The 17,883-nt window shown below is 44.1% G+C and overlaps 1 protein-coding gene across 2 annotated transcripts in view; it reads right to left on the bottom strand.

Annotated features, from left to right (window-relative positions):
- The window catches only part of CEP164 (centrosomal protein 164), a 78,617-nt gene extending 63,622 nt beyond the window's left edge, over window positions 1-14,995 (bottom strand). For both annotated transcript variants that reach the window (XM_043996292.1, XM_043996293.1), the window contains exons 1-4: window positions 14,870-14,995; window positions 10,646-10,748; window positions 8,411-8,522; window positions 5,068-5,272 (exon numbers count right to left, since the gene is read on the bottom strand). In XM_043996292.1, the coding sequence (XP_043852227.1) occupies window positions 5,068-5,272; window positions 8,411-8,522; window positions 10,646-10,727 (399 nt within the window). In that variant the 5' untranslated portion in view covers window positions 10,728-10,748; window positions 14,870-14,995. The remainder of the gene's footprint in view (window positions 1-5,067; window positions 5,273-8,410; window positions 8,523-10,645; window positions 10,749-14,869) is intronic.
- Window positions 14,996-17,883: the final 2,888 nt, after the last annotated feature.

Below are 17,883 nucleotides of genomic sequence, written 5' to 3'. Positions count from 1 at the left end.
GGCAAATTCAACCCCACTCTGTCCCACAGACTCTTATTCTATTTGATTTCTGCTGAATTAAGTCTTTCCTGAATCAGTGTGAATCTCAGTGATTTGGGGGCAAACATCTCTGCCTCTTGGTGGTACCCACTCCATGAAAAGGAGTGAAGCCAGAAAAGAAGGGCTCCCTCTTTGTCTCCCCAAGCTGTAACCATCAGAGTCTAGGACCAGGAATAGGCCCTTCACACCCTTTTCTGCTGCAGAAAATGAAGATCATCCGGGGTGGATGGGAGATTCTGGGGTCCAAAGTACACCTAGGAAATAGGCTAACTCCCTGGTTTTGCGAGATATCAGGCAAGTGACCAAACCTGTCTGAGGCTCTGGGGCGAGCACGCAATTTTAAAATGGTTCCTCTTTCCCATCTAAATCCCAAAGTGACCAGCTGCTAAAAAAGGTCCACCCGCATCCCCAAATACACCCATGCATCCTCTTCTGTTACACTTGGGCCAGCAGAAACAATTGCCCTTAGACCACACTGTGGCTTGTTTCTCTATAAAACATCTGTCTGCTCCCACTAAGTACTGTAGGTTGAGGGAAAGAGATCCCAGATAACCAAAACCTTGGTTGGTATCTCATGGGGAACCAGGTGAAAAGGCTGTGCCCTGCAAGGGCACCCCCAAAAACGCCTATCATGTGCAGTTAAAGAATCAACATTCAATGAGGCAAGTTTGATGGGAAACCAGCTAATGACTATCTTCAGATTCAAAACCCATTCCCAATCTTGAATCTAACCTCCCGTCCTCATTCCCCCAGCTGCCGTGCCTACATAGCCCCTTCCTAGACTCCTACCTGATTGAGAAGCTGCCTGGCCCCTGACTCGGGAGCCGGGCCTTGGCTGGCATTCAGCTCAGCTTCCTCCTGTCTGCGGGGCCTGCTGGCTGGCACTTGCTGCATGGCCCCAGGCCCTTCAGGGACGCTGCCTATCGCCTCTGGGCCCTGAAGGACCTCTGCTTCCCAAGCCATGGGCCCTGACTCTCCCTCAGTGGCTTTAGTTTCCTCTTGTTCACCCTCGCTGGGTGACCCCGGTGACCCCAGCGAGCCGGGTGACTCAGCCGCCACACGGCAGACCATGCTAGCAATGTCCTTGCACGGCATCTCTTGCATGCTCTCAGCCAGCAGCGGGCCTTCCAGCCTTCTAGAGATCTTGACCATCTGCAGTATGTGCTGGTAGAACCTCTGGTCCTCAGAGTAGCCTTCGCTTTCTGATTGCTCATCTGCAGAGCTCTGGGTATGGACCAACTGGGACTCTAGAAAAGAGTGGGCGTGCTGGGCCCTGCGACCAGCTCCTAGCCGGCCCGCGGCCAGTTCTGACTCCCGGGAGCTTTGCAAGTCCCAGGAGAAGTTGTCCACCTCACCCAGGACCTGTGAGCCTAGGTGCAAGGCTAGACTGCTGCTGCTACCGCTGCTCTCCAGGTCGGGCTCAGAGGCACTGGGCTTCTTGTCTTCGTCTGGAAAGCCCAGAGGCTGGGAGAGTTCCCTGAGCTCACTGCTAAGAGGCACACCTCACGGGCCATGTTCTGAAAGGGCATTCGGAGCTGCTTTCTGGAGCAGGGGCGGTGCTACGTCTGCACTCGGTGGTGGAGCGACAAGGGGGCCTTGCAGTCTATCCTGGGCCAAGGCTGCCTGGACCTCAGAGTCACTAAGCTCAGACTCCTTGCAGCTCTCCTGATCACTCTTGCTGAGAAGCCCAGAGGCTTGGCCCATCCATAGTCCCTGGGGCTCTCTTTTCCTCCTGCCTTTACCCAAGAGTCCACCTTCCTCAAGGACCTCTTGCTGGTTTAGCTCTTCAGCTGGATTGCTATCTATCAAAAGCAACTTGCCCTTCCTGCTTGACAACGGGTGCTCAAAACTATAGGGAGACGGGGAGGCTGCCTCTCCCGGGCCTGCTGAAGGAGCCAAGCTCCTACCTTTGTCCCCACTGGGGCCCGTTAGGCTCAGTTTGGACAGCAAGACCTGCTCCCCTTTCGCCTGAGAATTCTTGATGGCTTCAGAGAGCTTTGAGTTGGTGGGCTGACTCCTACTCTCTAACACCACTGGGCCATCTTGGAAAGGTCGGATGCTTTCAGGGCACTGAGTACCAGATTTCAGCTGCTTGGTCATCATTTCTAGCTCTTCTACTTCAGGGTCTGAAAAGCCCAGGTAAAACTTCTCTGTCAGCTTCTGGGGCTTCTCAAGGCCCAACTGGTCCCCTAGTTCTGTCTTGCCTGGGGCTGGGGCTCTGCCTAAGATTTTCTCCACATCATCAAAGATCTGGTGGGTTCGGGGAACTTGGCCTTTGGCCAGTGGCTTCAGCTTGCATGGCAAAGCCCCCATAAGAGGCCAGGGGTTGTCGCTCAGCATGCACATGCCCTTCCCTCTCCTAAAGGAGCCCTCACTTTTCATCTGCATCTCCTGTTCTAGGTCCAAGCCAGTGAGCCCAGATGCTGGGAGGGGGGATGGGCCACAGTAGAAGGAGGAAGAAGGTAGGATCCCCTGCTCTGGCTGTGCTTCCTAAACAGGCAATATAACATGTAGAGAAAGTGAGATATGACAATTCAAACTTACATACATTATTCTACTTCTAAGCAAAACTATCTATGGCCCCTGTGAACCTATGGAAAGGTAATAATTACCAAGCTGGGAAAGAAGGCAAAAAAAACAGTTATCAACCTGGAAAAGCTTATACCTGATAAAATGGCACCAGACTTATTAGGGCCCAGGTTCAAGATGAAGCTCCACCTGAAGGAGATCAGGCACCTCTCAGGAGACTGAGGGAAGGCCAGAAGATAACTATGGCCTAACCCCCAGTAACCATCTGATGCTTTGGTCCTATGGAAATGAGCCCACCCTGCTTAAGGAAGATTGTCCCATTGTAGTGAGACCTGCCTCCTCTAAAAACCCAGTGGGGTGGGGCAGCTAGGTGACACAGTGGATAAAGCACTGGCCCTGGATTCAGGAAGACCTGAATTCAAATCCAACCTCAGACACTTGACACTTATTAGCTGTGTGACCTTAAGCAAGTCACTGCCCCACACAAAAAAAAAAATAATAATGGGGTCTAAAGTTGCTGAGCCGGGCTCTAACAACCAGACAGCAGTGGAGTGGCAGAACTGGGATAGTCAAATATTCCTCACCTGTCAAAAAGAAGGTAAGACTTTGCAGGGGGAGAGCAACAGGACCTGAGCTAGGAATTTATACCTAGGATTGAATCCACTACCCCATGGCCACCCTCTGCCCTCCATTTTAATACACCAAGGCTGTCCCAACAGCTACATTGAACATTAAATACTTTATGAAAGTGAACAATTAATTACCTATTTCAAAATTACATGTTTTATCTTTCTTCTTAAAGGAATGGGACTTAGTACCATGCCTGATAGATTTAAAAAAAAATAGGGGGGGGCAGCTAGATGGCACAGTGGATAGAGCACCAGCCTGGATTCAGGAGTACCTGAAGTTCAAATCTGGCCTCAGACACTTGACACTTACTAGCTGTGTGGACCTGGGCAAGTCACTTAACCCCATTGCCCCGCAAAAAAAAAAAAGGGGGGGGGGGAATACACAAAACTTGAAAAATTTCGAGGGTCAGGGGGAATGGGGAGGAGCTACTGACCTGACAGGAAACTACTGTAATACAGGCCCTAGATTGGGCAACTTCAGGAGGAAAGAAGTCAGGGAAACAATCACATCATTGAAAAGTAAACACTAGACTAGGAAAAGAAGCTACAGTAATCAGGTAGGCATGGGAGATGACTGACCCCTTACATTCTGACTGAATTAAGTAAATATAAAGGCTAATTTTAATACCATTTTTCCCTCCCACTGCCAAGGTGATTTAACTATCCCATTTGGGGGTTGTCTGTTTGTCCCCATCTGTATTCCTTGGGAAGCTAAATCTTATGAGAAAACTATTGGCCTGGATATAAAGAAGGGATAGGTTCTAGTCCCTATTACACAAGTGATTTTTCAAAGTAACCATGATCCTTAAGTTCTCCATTGATAAAATGAGGAAAATAACTTCCACCCACTCCTATACTGAGGCATGTTGTCAGGAAAAATGAAATCACAGAGAAACTTGTTGAGTTAAAAAGCCAAATGCTATGGTAGTATTACATTGCTATAAAATCTTTCTTTTTTTCCCTAAAGACTAAGTCTCAAGGGTTACTCATGACCCAGTCCCACTCCTGATAACATGACAGCTTTGACCCATTCCACTTCTGACCTATCCCAGTTGGTCCCTCCTTAGGAAATGTGCTGGCCCCCTGCTCCCTAAGGTCACTATAGATACCTGATTGGCATAGCCCACTGCAGCTCAGAACTCTTGAGCTTAAGAGATCTGCCAGCCTCAGCCTCCCTGGTAGCTGGGATTACAGGTGTGTGCCACCCCACCTGGCCAGTTAGCATCAAACCTTACTCATTCTTGCTAAGGAGAACAGTGACAAAGACCATTCAGAACAGTGAATGACACCCAAAGCATTTCTCTTTGTCTCAGGAAGAATTTTTGTGCTTACTTCTGAAGATGGCTATACTGGATGTCTGGGAATTCACATGTAAAATGAATAATCAAAGTTGTGAGGATACAACTTAAAAGGAATGGGAAAGCCATTCAGTTTAGCCATCTTGCCCACTCGCCCATATCTCTCTTTGAAGCCCACTCCACAATAGGAATAGAAAGCATCACTCTGCAGACCAACATAAAAGGTCAGCTTAAGGAAAGCTACTCTTAGTCTAAGCTTATCGGATGTCCTGGGGACAAGTTGTTTCAGCTAAAATTGTACTTCTTTTCCAGTTTCTACTGAGCTTCCATGGAGGCAGATGCACCAAGACTGACACCACCACCCAGAAGTTTTGAAAGCCAAGATGGAACAGAGGTAAAAAACACAAATAGAAAAATAAACCTGCAAAAAATCAAGAGCAGACTATACTATTACTGCAGGTGCTGCTAACGGTATCTTTAATCTCATAGTTCTGGAAGAAACATCAGAGTGTATGTAAAGCCCTATTAACCTCAGCCTTGGCCCCTCTAGCAGCCAGCAAACTGTGACTCACCATGGGCATTTTGGGAGATTCCTTGTCCTTCTTGTCTTTCTTGTCCTTCTTCTTTCTCTTCTCTTTCTTCTTGATGGCACCAGGAGTTGACAGCTTTTCCCGTTCCTGGATCACCAGGTTCCGATAATGCTCATCACATGGGTGATCCCACATGGACTGTCCGTTGGTGAAGTTAAAATAGTAAATATCACCTGTGATGTTCTGGCTGGGGAAAAATAGAGATCAGAGACAAATGTTTTCCCAGATCTGAAAAGTACTATAGAAAAAAAAAAAAACCCTGAATATTGTGTTGTTAGAGATACTGTTCTGTCAGGGATAGGGAGCCAGTTTATTGACCAGAAGAACAATGATTTTCAAGATGAATGTGATCCTTTGTTCCTCCATAGATAAGTACATTGTAAAGAGACAGCATAAACAAAGGTTTTATTTCAGAGATCAATCAGGCTTTACTTAAAATGGTTTATTAATTGTCTAGAGGAAGGAATTTATAGTGAAGTTTTAATCTGCGTATGAAATTAAGTTACTGAAGATAACATCAAGCCATGCCAACGAGGTACAGCATCCAGAATACTTTGCAAGGCTGTGTGAATACAAAGAAAAGTGGGAAAGAAGTTTCGGCATATACGACTCAGGAGAAAAAAAAATAAAAACTATCTTATAATACAAATTTTTTAATTATGGAATCTGAGCTATCATTTACTACATATGAAAGGGCCCCAGGAGTCACTACAGACAATTCCCTATAGACAGTAGTTCAATGTTATTACGGGCAAAAGACCAAAACAACTGCTGGAACTCACCAGGAAGATTGTTGGAAATGAAACTAAATCCATAATGCATCTACATCTATCATACTGTATACATTTCTAATCACTCTACTTCATGAAAGATATAACAGAATTAGAGAAAGTCTAGAGAATAACTTAAATAATCAAGGTAATCTGGGGTGGCCATGATATTGTAATAATAATAACAGCATGTATATAATAAAAGCGTTTGCAGAATGATTCATGAATATTATCTCATTTTATCTTCCCAACAATCCTGGTAGGTTGGTGCCATTATTATCCCCATTTTTCAGGTGAGGAAACTGAAGCAGATAGTGACTATGTGATTCTGGGCAAGTCACTTAACTTCCAGAACCAGGTTTTCCTGACTCAGGTCCAGCACTCTCTCCACTGTGTGCCCAGCTGCTGTATAAGAATAAGCTAAAAAAAAAAATCAGGACTTCTATCTGGAAAAGTTAAGGCCTAAAGGAGATGATTGATATCTATAAAATAATAAATAGTAAGACAGTACTAGAGAGATAGCATGGGCTTGTCACCGATTCCTGTAATGAAAGAACAAGGGGGCAATACTTCCAGAGGTGGGTTTTATCACGAATTAAATAAGTGCTTACTTCACACAAGTAAAAGGCATAAGAGATCACCAAGGATGGTATGACCAGAAGTGGCTGCTCAAGTGTTAGGAATTAAAGAACAGATGGACAACCCCAGTGTTACAATAGCACCTGGCTATTAAATGAACCCTGTAGCTAGTTGGAACTGTGGTAGAATGCTAGGCTTGGAGTCAGGAGGACCCGAGTTCTAATACAGCCTCAGACACTTCCTAGTATGTGACCCTGAGCAAGTCATTTAACCCCATTTGCCTCGGTTTCCTCTTCTGTAAAATGAGCTGGAGAAGGAAATGGCAAACCACTCCAGTAATCTCTATCAAAAAAAAAAAACCCAAAAAACAAAACAAACAAAAAAAACCCAACCCAAAAGGGGTCCACAAAGAGTTGGATGCAACCCAAACAACTCAACAACAACATTAAATGAACCAGGGCAATATCTCCAACACATTGCATAGCTTCTCTATGAAAAATTTATAGAAAGACTGGAACAAGAATACATGAGAAACCAAAGAGAAGTCATTCTTTACACTGTATAATTGATTAGTGCCTGACCCTGACAGCAGTGAAGCTATGTCCAAGTACTGCTTGACATAGTGGGTAATAACTGTCACTCTTCGTGAAGGAGGCTGAGCCCCTGCTCTCGTCTTTGTGGCCAGAGTGGGACGATTTAGTCCTGGGGTTCAGGTGAGGGCAATGTCCTCAGGTAAACCAAAAAGATTACCCAGAAAGTCAGGAAGGTTGAGTCTAGACAGGAGGCGGTACATTGAAAAAGAAGGATCCCAGAATTAAGTAGGAGGAAAAGTGGGCTGGATTTTACATTTTACAAATTACACAGCACTTTGAACAAGCCCAAGATGTTCACGACACAAAAATCCATTTTTAGCACTGATCTTCTTTCAGGGAAGAGTACATGGCTGCAAATCATGAAACACCATGATCTCCAAAGAATCAAAGTTTTAAGTGACCCAAAGAGATATAGTAAGTATAAGTAGGCCACACCAATGACAGGGATATAAGAAAAGACCACAAAAGGATAGTAGCCAGAAAATGCATTAGAAAAGGAGACAGCTAGTTATGTAGTGAGAACAAGGAGTAACAGATGAACAGCCTTTATCACAGTACTGGTATGTCAAAAAGCCTAGAAATCTACAAATGGAAGCCCTTACACAGAGGATCTATGAAGGCAATAGACAAGAGTCACACAGAATAAATAAGCATAGATGGACTGCCTTCTGTACACTGAAGTCCTGCATCAGTGAAAAGTGGAGACCCTATGAAACATTCATAGCAAGTATACTAAGTGTATGCATAGTAAAGTGAGGCTATTTATTCACATACTTAGTTACATTATACTTTGTTTATGATATACTCACTATATTATTCCAAGGCATAGTACTAGAAAGAAACAAAATATTTTTTAAAGCTTCAAATTTACGGGAGAAGATGGAAAGAAAGAGGAAGCACTTTGCAAACCTTAAAGTATTCTATATACTACTAAAGTATACTATATACTACTACTACTACTACTACTACTACTACTACTACTACTACTACTACTACTACTACTACTACTACTAGAAAGTAGAGGGTTCTTGGAATGAGACACCCAATCTCTGAGATTCACATCAAGGATGGCATCTTTCCATAATATATTTATTGGGGTTTAGGACACAAAATCATCACCAGTTGGACCATAAATCTGACCTAGAGGATGGTCACAATTCACATAGCCTCTTCAGGGGCAGCATTTAAGGATGCAATATATCAACCCTGAGGCTAAGACAGACACATGCCTAGAACCAGGAAAAATGTCCAGCAGGCTCATATAAAATGTTACCTTTATTTATTTTCCTCTCTCACTAACTGCTAAGAGACGAGAGCAGCTTAATGCCGAGTTGGGCCTCCACATTCTCCTATGTTGATGGAACCCAAAACATGCCTACTTACCATGGTTTCCAGTCCATGGGGAGTGGAGCCACAATGCCTTCTCGGGCCAGCCACATTAATTCTGGTTCGCTGTTGGGATCAATTCCAATTTCCCTGGCAAATTCAAAAATTTCTGCAGGAAGAGAACAATGGAAAAGACCATAAACATCATTACCACAAGGCATGCTATTCTCACACCCCAAGAACATAGGTTTCCCAACAAAAGCAAGAAAAGAATTTCTCCCTCTCTCTCTCTCCCTCTCTCCTTCCTCTCTCTCTCCCTCTCCCTCTCTCTCCCTCTCCCTCTCTCTCTCCCTCTCCCTCTCTCTCTCTTTTCGTCTCTCTCTCTCTCTTCTCATTTCCGTCTCTCTCTCTCCTCTCTCCTCTAGTCCGTCTCTCTCTCTCCCTCTCTCCTCTCCTCTCTCTCCCTCTCTCTTTCCCTCTCTCTCCTCTCTCTCCTTTCTCTCTCTCTCTCTCTCTCTCTCTCTTCTCTCTCTCTCTCTCTCTCCCTCTCTCTCCTCTCTCTCTCTCTCTCCCCCCCTCTCTCTCCCCTCTCTCTCTCTCTCTGCACTTCAAGGTGCTCAAACAAACACAGATAACATATCTAGAGCAAGGAAGGATTTTGAGGACGTTTATCCCAAGCCCCTCATTTTACAGATGAGGCACCTGAGAGCTAGAGGAGATTGAATCGCTTGCTTGGAGTCACACAGGCCATAGTAAGTAAGTAACTGGAAAACTTCTGTCCCTAGAGTCTTGAAGGAAGAGGAGATCACACTGAACACTGTGACTTAGGTTTAAGGGTGATTCTGCTGGGGTACAGAGGGAGGGTGAGAGAGCTGAACTCCAGTGAAACTAGTCATAAAGGGCCATTAGGGGCAACGAAACCATAAGCTGAGGGCAGAAATCTGAGGCAAAGAAATCATAAAGATGGCAGGACCGTGGAGAAATTGGGTCACTGATGGCAAGGGGTGTCAGAGTTTAAGAGCTGGACTTTGAATCTGAAGACCTGGGTCCAGATTCTACCCCTTACATCTCAAGCTATTTGACTATGGAAGAGGTCACTCTAAGTCTCTGAGTTAAGACTTATCTGCTATCTGAAAGGTAACAGTGAAAAGAGTTTCTTATATTAACAGAACCATATCACTGACATTGAGAATGCAAGTTTATAATAAAAGCTGTTCAGTTTTTTACAGAAAATTTTTAGCTGATTATAGATCAAGGGCCCTCCCCCCCCCCAAAAAAAAGGCCTCACCAATACTAATGGCCTTAGAGCAATATTTGGCAATGGAACAGCTGAAATGCTGCTGGCCAGGCTGTTTGAACTTATGCTGAGAAATAAAAAGTAATGATTGGGTTTGTGGAAATGTCCTTTTAAAAAGCAATCGACAAGACATATGGATATTTCCAAGACCAGTAGCCCAGTATGGTGAGAAAAAGTAGTGAGGCAACATGATAAGAGAAAGAAAACTGGTGGGGGCAGCTAGGTGGCGCAGTGGATAAAGCACCCACCCTGGACTCAGGAGGACCTGAGTTCAAAGCCGGCCTCAGACACTTGACACTAGCTGTGTGACCATGGGCAAGTCACTTAACCCTCACTGCCCTGCAAAAACAAAACAAAACCAAAAAAAAAAAAAAAAAAAGAAAGAAAGAAAACTGGGGGTGGAGCAAGAACTCCTGGGTTCAATGTCACACTTGTGGTCTGTGTAACCATGGACAAATTTATTCATTTAAATATAGAAAAAATAATTTTCCCACTACCTACCCCACAGGGAAGTTATAAGGTTTTGTATACCTTAAAGTGTTCTAGAAGTAGCCAGGTGGTCTTGTAGATAAAGGGCTAGACTTGAAGGCAGGAAGACCTAAGTTCAAATCCTGCCTCAGATACTTACCAGCCCCATGGCAACTCAATTAATTTCTCTCAGCCTCAGATTCCTCATCTGTGAAATGGTGATAATAATAGCATCTACTTCCCAGGGCTGTCGTGGGGATCAAATGAGATAACAAGCAAAGTGCTTTCCAAACTTTGAAATTCATTATGTACAGGCACCCACATATATGCGTGCGCGCGCACGCACACACACACACACGTTAGCTATTTTTTATATGAGTTACTATTATTATTAGCACCTTAAAGCAGAAATCTTTACTTTCCCCCCTCTATATTTGGGAATTCTTGCTTTCCCCTTGCCTCAATGGTCCATTCTATCCCACAATTTCCCCCCCAACCCACCCTAGGCTTCCCTTGTGACTCAGTACCTTGTTCACTGGGGATGTAGGTTTCATCATAGTCTTCCTCCAGTACCAGCTGGTCTCCTATGCGGATAGGTCGCCCCGCCATGTTTTATCTGGGCCCCCAGACCTAGACCCAAGAGACAGATCCCAAAGGAGTAATTAGTGGCCAAGAAACAAGGGTCTAGTTTGGGGTAGGTTCATGCAGTACACAAGGAAAGTCGAGCAGCCCCCGATCAAGACATCTCTGAAAAGTGGAGATCCTCAAGAAGGTAATAAAGAACTCAGGCCCACCCAGGCACCAAGCACTCATAAGGGAATTCTGAGGTAGGCCTGAGTTACCTCTTGTTTATGGAGGAAACCAAAGTGATCAATCAGTCAATAAGCATTTATTAAGCACTGACTATATGCCAGGCACTGTGTTAAGTACTGGGGATACAAAAAAGAGGTAAAAGACAGTGCCTGCCCTCAAGTAGTTCACAATCTAATGGGAAAACAACAAGCAAACAAATAGGTACAAAGAAGCCACATATAGGAAAAAGAGAAGGTAATTAAAAGAGAAAAGGCTCTAGATTTAAAAGGAGTTGGGAAATGCTTCCTGCAGAAGATGGAATTTGAAGGATACCAGGGAAGTCAGAAGATGGAGATGAGAAGGGAGAGTATTCCAGGCATGAGGGACATCCAGAGAAAACACCCAGAGCCAAGAGATGGAAGGTCTTATTCATGGAACAGTCAGGAGGCCAGTCTCACTGGACTGAAAAGGACATGTTGGGGAGAAGGTGTAAAAATACTGGAGTGGTAGGAGGGGGCTTGACTATAAAGGCCTTTGAATTCCAAATAGGGTATTTTGTAGTGGCTCCTGGAGGCCATAGGAAGCCACTGAAGTTTACTGCATTGGGGAGTGGGGAAGGGGGGGGGTAGATTAACCTGATCAGACTTTTGGGTTTAAGAAAATGACTTTAGTGGCTAAATGGAGGATGGATTGGAGTGGGGAGAGACTTTAGGCAGGCAGACTCAACAGCAGGCTATTGCAATAATCAAGGTGTGAGGTGATGAGGGACTGCACTAGAGCGGGGGCAGTGTCAGAGGAAAGAAGGGGGTACATATGAGAGATGATGTAAAGGTGAAAATCAACAGACTTTAGCAACAACTTGGATATGGGGGGGGGGGGGCAGTGAGAGATAGGAAGGAGTCCAGGATGACACCTGGATTATGAACTTGAGGTACTGCTTGGATCAGCTTACCCTTTCTTTCGAAACCTTGCTAAACAAGTCTGAATACCCCAAAAAAGAGCTGGGAGCTTGGCCTTCGAGGAGGCCTAATCTCTTAATCTATAACACATACCCTCTTCTACTCACATCATCCTGTACTTATTCGTGGTCACTCACATATACAGTCCACAGATACCCATTTATACCACCAGATAAAACTCACATGTTCTCCACATAGAGTGGAGGCCTAGCCCAGGAAAAAGCCCTACTTGTCTCTTAAGGACACCATAGTATAGTTTATGCCTTATCCCAGGAGTCAGCTGAAACCGAACACCTGGAGGACTACTGATCTTTTAGGATGGACAAGGCAGGCCGAAAATGACCGAGTCCCTGTATCTCAATGCCAATAAATGGTTCAGACAGCAAGACTTAGAGGGCTGCCCTGCAATCCCAGGACCTGGACTCCTCCATTTTCCCTTTTCCTCAGAAGCTCTCAAGGTGACAGAATGGAAAACAGTACACAGAACTGCTTATTCCCAAGAGCAATAAATGGAAAGTTTTCTGTTTCCAAAGAAGCCAGAGTTATCAAGGATATATTCTCTCTATTACACAGCTGGCTAAACTGAGTTAGGGATTTGTTCCAGGGAGGAAGAAGTCCTGCATTTTTGAAATTAGGTAATATGCCAATATAATGCTCAGGCCTCCGTAGCCCAAAAGCAATCTAAGGAAAATACCAGAACTATCCAAAGCGACTGGAAACCTAGACTTCCCAAACTCTTCAGAGCTCCTGCTTTCTGAAAGAGACCTATTAGACTTTAGTAAGATTACCTGTGAATCTCGTAACATTCAGCACCTCAAAATGAGGAGAAGAGAAGGTATAAGGAAGATACAAGGGGGCAAAAACGGAAGGGAGGGAAAGAAAACAGCAGTGGCCAAGATACCCTGCCCACTGAGCATCATAGAGATTTTTTGTATACCAATGAGATAAGAAAATTATCTATTTGTCCTCCCCTATCCCTACACACTATGTCCTTGCCTGACCTACAGCTTAAGATCTAGTTATATTCAACTTGTTTAAGACATTGGGTAAGACCGAGGTAATTAAAATCCCCTGAATAATAAAAATTTTTTAAACAATTTTATTTTACGGAAATAGCCATCTACTTTCTTCCGAAGCAAATCTCTTGCCAGAACCACTGTCAAAGAATAGCATGAGGTGACTGCTTAGGTGACGCTGTGGATAAAGCACGGGCCCTGGATTCAAGAGGACCTAAATTCAAATCCAGCCTCAGACACTTGACACCTACCAGTTGTGTGACCCTGGGCAAGTCACTTAACCCTCACTGCCCCACAAAAAAAAAAAAAAAGAATAGCATGAATGGGCTCATTTTCCCCCTTTCTTCCTTGCCTTATCAAACCCTCAGGAAAAGGTATAATAAAAGTCCAAAAGCAGTAGGATGAATGAGAAACAACAGGTTCAGGGAAATCAACCCCAAAATCAACAGTAAGTTTTGGTAAGGGATATAAGTGATGAGAGAAATGAGATTACCAAAAGTTGCTACATCTATTTTTCACCCAGCTACTCAATTGCAAACCCAGGAACCAGCAAAGACGTGGTGACGCCAGCATATGATCTCATTCAAAATGTTAGCCCCTTATCAAGCTTCCCTAATTAAAACATTCTGCTCCTATTGATCTATCAACCCCTCAGTCCTTAATGATCAGTTATTTACATGTGTACACATATGTCAAATATACACATGTATTCTTCTCAAGGTCATGTTTCCTCCTCTGTATCTCCCTACTGTATCTATCACAATTCTATAAACTGTGGGTGTTGAGTTAAGGCTAACTGACCCCATAGAAAGAATCTTACAGTTTTAAAAATCATCTTCGATCACTTTTTTTTTTTCCCAATCACTTTTAGAAGTGGAAGGGACTTCAGAAGCTCTCATTTTGTAGATGAGTCTACTGAGGCCCAAAGTCACACAGATAATGTTGGAGGCCAGATCTAAAGCCAGGACCCCACCCCAGAGCCGGTGTTCAGGTTCATGACACTGTGCCTCCAATCCACTCTTTCAATGTAGTGATCCCAACTATAGCAACCCTGAAAGGTGGACAGACATCTAGCCCTGAGATGAATACTTCCAGTGTTGGAGTACTCAACTACTTAAACAGACGACCCATCCTGTGGTTGGACTACTATCATTTTTAAGAAGTTCTTCCTTGTACTAAGTCAGTCAAAATCTGTCTCCTTGTAAACCCTACCCATTGATCCTTGCTTTACCCTCTAGAGAAACACTACAAATGTCATGTCAGTCAGTCGATAAAAATTAAGTTCCAATTATGGCCAGGCGCAGTGCTAAGGGCTAGGGACAAAGATATAAATAAAAAAACAAAGACAGTCCTTGCCCTCTAAGGAGGGAAGACCAAACACAAAAGGAATTTCTTTCCTACTTAATAGAAGTCCTTCCACTATTTGGAGGACAGCTATCCTATCTCTCCTACCTACGCCTGCTCTTCCTGCTAAAGAGTCCATACAACGGCTCCTTGTGTGCCTTGGTTTTCATAACCCACCGCTGGACTCCCTGCAGACACTAAGGTCTGTACGACGGCACACCAGCAACGCAGTCGCCCTGGGGCACACAACTAGGAATGTTGGCACCATCTATCCACTACAAAGGTGCTGAGTGCCCAGGCCCTTTTGAAACTCACATTCTTGGCCACACTTTCATGGAATACGAAATGAGTGCTCCCTGCACATTTACACGGGCCCTCTCCACGTGCAAACACACCTGCCTCACCACCAGAAGACCCTCCTTGCACACTCTCCCTTGTACACTCACACTGTCCAGAGACATCAACGATCCCTTCTCTTCCCCGCTCACTCCCGCCCGGATACTCCTGCCGCGCTTCTCGCTCGCGCACGCACAAACGGCTCGCGCGGCGCGCACAAACGGCTCCCGAGCAACACACTCTGGTACAATCAGCATCCTCCCCTCGGAAGGCCACCAAACCTCACCCTCGAAGACGTCCTCACCTGGCTCCGGACGCTCCCCTTGCCCCGGGAGGCTCCGGCCTCCGGCCTCCGGTTCCGCGCAGCTTCCCTTGCACCACCCCGGCTCCCGCTTCCAGGGACGCCGGGGTGTTGCCTGCAGCGGCCAAGTACTTCCGGGATGGGGACGAGCCTAGCAACGGAAAATCCCGCTCTAACCCCAGCCTATAGGTCTGGGGTAGCATCCGGTAGCTTTGGATATGGCTGAAAGCCCTATCAGTTACGAGTGGACCTTACGCGTCGCCCGTTGCATGACGGAAATTGTAGTTCAGGATGCTCGATGAGCGTTAGTTTGGAGTTCTTAGTGGAAAGTCTGAGCATCGGAACATAAACCCAAGATGAAAAGAGGCAACCTACTGTATTTCCACTATCCATTCATTAATTAGCAGCTTGATTAACTAATTATTGACTTCAAAGGGTTTCCATCTCCAAGAGTCAGAAAACGTTTAATATTCGTAGGATGATGGGATTTAGAGCAGGGACTTTAGAGATCATCTGCTCCAACTCCCACAGTTTACAGATGAGGAAATTAAGACCAGAGATTAAATCTCTTACCCAAAATCACATCTACTAAATAGCTCAGCAGTCAACAAACATTTATTAAGCACCTACTGTGTATGGAAACAAAACAGTTTTTAAAAGACAAGGATCTGGGGGCAGCTAGGTGGCACAGTGGATAAAGCACTGGCCTTGGATTCAGGATGACCTGAGTTCAAATCCAGCCTCAGACACTTGACACTAGCTGTGTGACCCTGGGCAAGTCACTTAACCCTCATTGCCCTGCAAAAAACAAAAACAAAAAGACAAGGTATCTTGGAACTTACAGCCTCGGAAAGGGATAAGACGAGAACACATAAATATAACGGGCTTTGTATTTAACTACTAGGAATATATTGGAAGGAAGTAACTTATAAGTAAAAGAAAACTAATTGCACAAAGAAGTTTATAACAGGGCTCTATATAAACATAGAAACTCTATCTCTCTATCACTTCTAGTTCTGAAAAATAATATTCAAATTCACACTACGTTCTAGAAAGGATCAGTTGTTTAGCTTAAAAAGTCAAGGTCTCCCACTCTATCGGGGCCATCTCCAATCATCATGATGTAAAACTTGCCACTGGAGGGGGCAGCTAGATGGTGAAGTGGATAAAGCACAGGCCCTGGATTGAGGAGGACCTGAGTTCAAATTTGACTTCAGACACTTGACACTTACTAGCTGTGTGACCCTGGGCAAGTCATTTAACCCTCATTAACCCTGCAAATAAATGAATAAATGAACAAATGAACAAATAAATAAATAAACGAACTTGCAACTGTACGCAGATAGCTGCAGAGGAGAGAGGCTGGTGACTTTGCACAGCCCTCCCTCACCTAAATGCAATTCACTTGTAAGTCAAGACATCATCTTCCTGAAGTCCTCCTCAAGAATGAAGAACAAACAATTGTTCTAATGACTATTCTTGTGACTTTCCTGGTTAAAACACCCCCTTCTTAGTCACCATTTCACTATATTGTCTTCCTCTTTTAGACAGCAAGCTCCTTGAGAACAAATGTCATCTTGCCTCTTTTTATTTGTATTCCCGGTATGTGGAACATTATAAGCACTTACATTCATTCTTTCTATTTAAAAGGAAAAACTGGAAAAATAATATACAGAGTTAAACCACTCCCTCATCAGACATGTAGACTGTTTCAAGTTTTTCCCCATTATATGACACAACTAGAAAAATTATTTTACAAATGGTTCTTTTTATTGAATATCAAAAGACAGACTCGAAATAACATTGATCCTGTGGATTTATTTTAACTTTCTTCACCTAAGGAAAATACATTGACTCATCTATGACGTCTTTGTTCCTTGGCAACCCTGTGAAAGAGAGAAGGGCTAGGAACTTTTTCTTCATTTTGTAGATAGAGAAGTTGATATGCTACAAAGTTAAGGGGCCTGCCCTTAATCACACAACACATTAATAGTGGAAACGGAAAGAGTAAGTCATTACTTGTGTCAGTCATTCTGTCAATGAACATTTATTAAACCCCTACTACACGTGCTGAGCACCAGGGATACCATGAAAGGTAAAAGACAATCCTTGCTCTTGAGGAGCTCACAGTCTAATGGGGAAACAACACGCAAATGTCTATGTACAAACAAGCTATATACTGTATAAAGTGAAGATAATCCACACGGGGAAGACACTATAAATAAGGGGATTGGGAAAGTTTTCTTGTTGAAAGTGGGAGAAATTTAGAGTAAATAAGAAGATAGGGAAAGGAGGCCGAAGGACCTAATTATTAGGACCTTGACCTAGTTTCTTCAAATACAAAATGGGAATGATTACTACTCAACAACCTACTATGTGGCAGGCATTGTGCTAAGTGCTGAAGATACAAAATACAAAGAATGAAAACAGCATAAATATAAAATGAATAAATACAAATCTCTACAAAGTAGTTAAATACAAGGTAGTTTGGGAGGGAGGGCACTAGCAGTTGAAATTAGGAAAGGCTTCATACAGAAGATGGTGCTTAAACTGCATCCTGAAGAGAGGGACTCTATGAGGCTTCACAGGATTGTTATTAAAGAAATCACTTTTAAAACTTTAACATGTAGGGGCAGACAGCTAAGTGGCCCAATGGATAAAGCACCGGCCCTGGATTCAGGAGCACCTGAGTGCAAATCCAGCCTCAGACACTTGACACTTACTAGCTGTGTGACCCTGGGCAAGTCATTTAACTCTCATTGCCCGAGAAAAACAAAGAAAACAAAACAAAAAACAACTTTAACACGCAATATAAATATAACTTATTATCACCATTTATTTTTTTTAGTGAGGCAATTGGGGTTAAGTGACTTGCCCAGGGTCACACAGCTAATAAGTGTTAAGTGTCTGAGGCTGGATTTGAACTCAGGTACTTCTGACTCCAGGGCTGGTGCTCTATCCACTGAGCCACCTAGCTGCCCCACCATATTATTTTAATAGGAAAAATCTTTTATATA

The sequence above is a fragment of the Dromiciops gliroides genome, chromosome 3 (assembly GCF_019393635.1).
Source record: "Dromiciops gliroides isolate mDroGli1 chromosome 3, mDroGli1.pri, whole genome shotgun sequence".
In the NCBI taxonomy this organism is placed as follows: Eukaryota; Metazoa; Chordata; class Mammalia; order Microbiotheria; family Microbiotheriidae; genus Dromiciops; species Dromiciops gliroides.
Note: the sequence above shows the minus strand (reverse complement) of the source record. Positions and strands in the feature narration are given on the sequence as shown.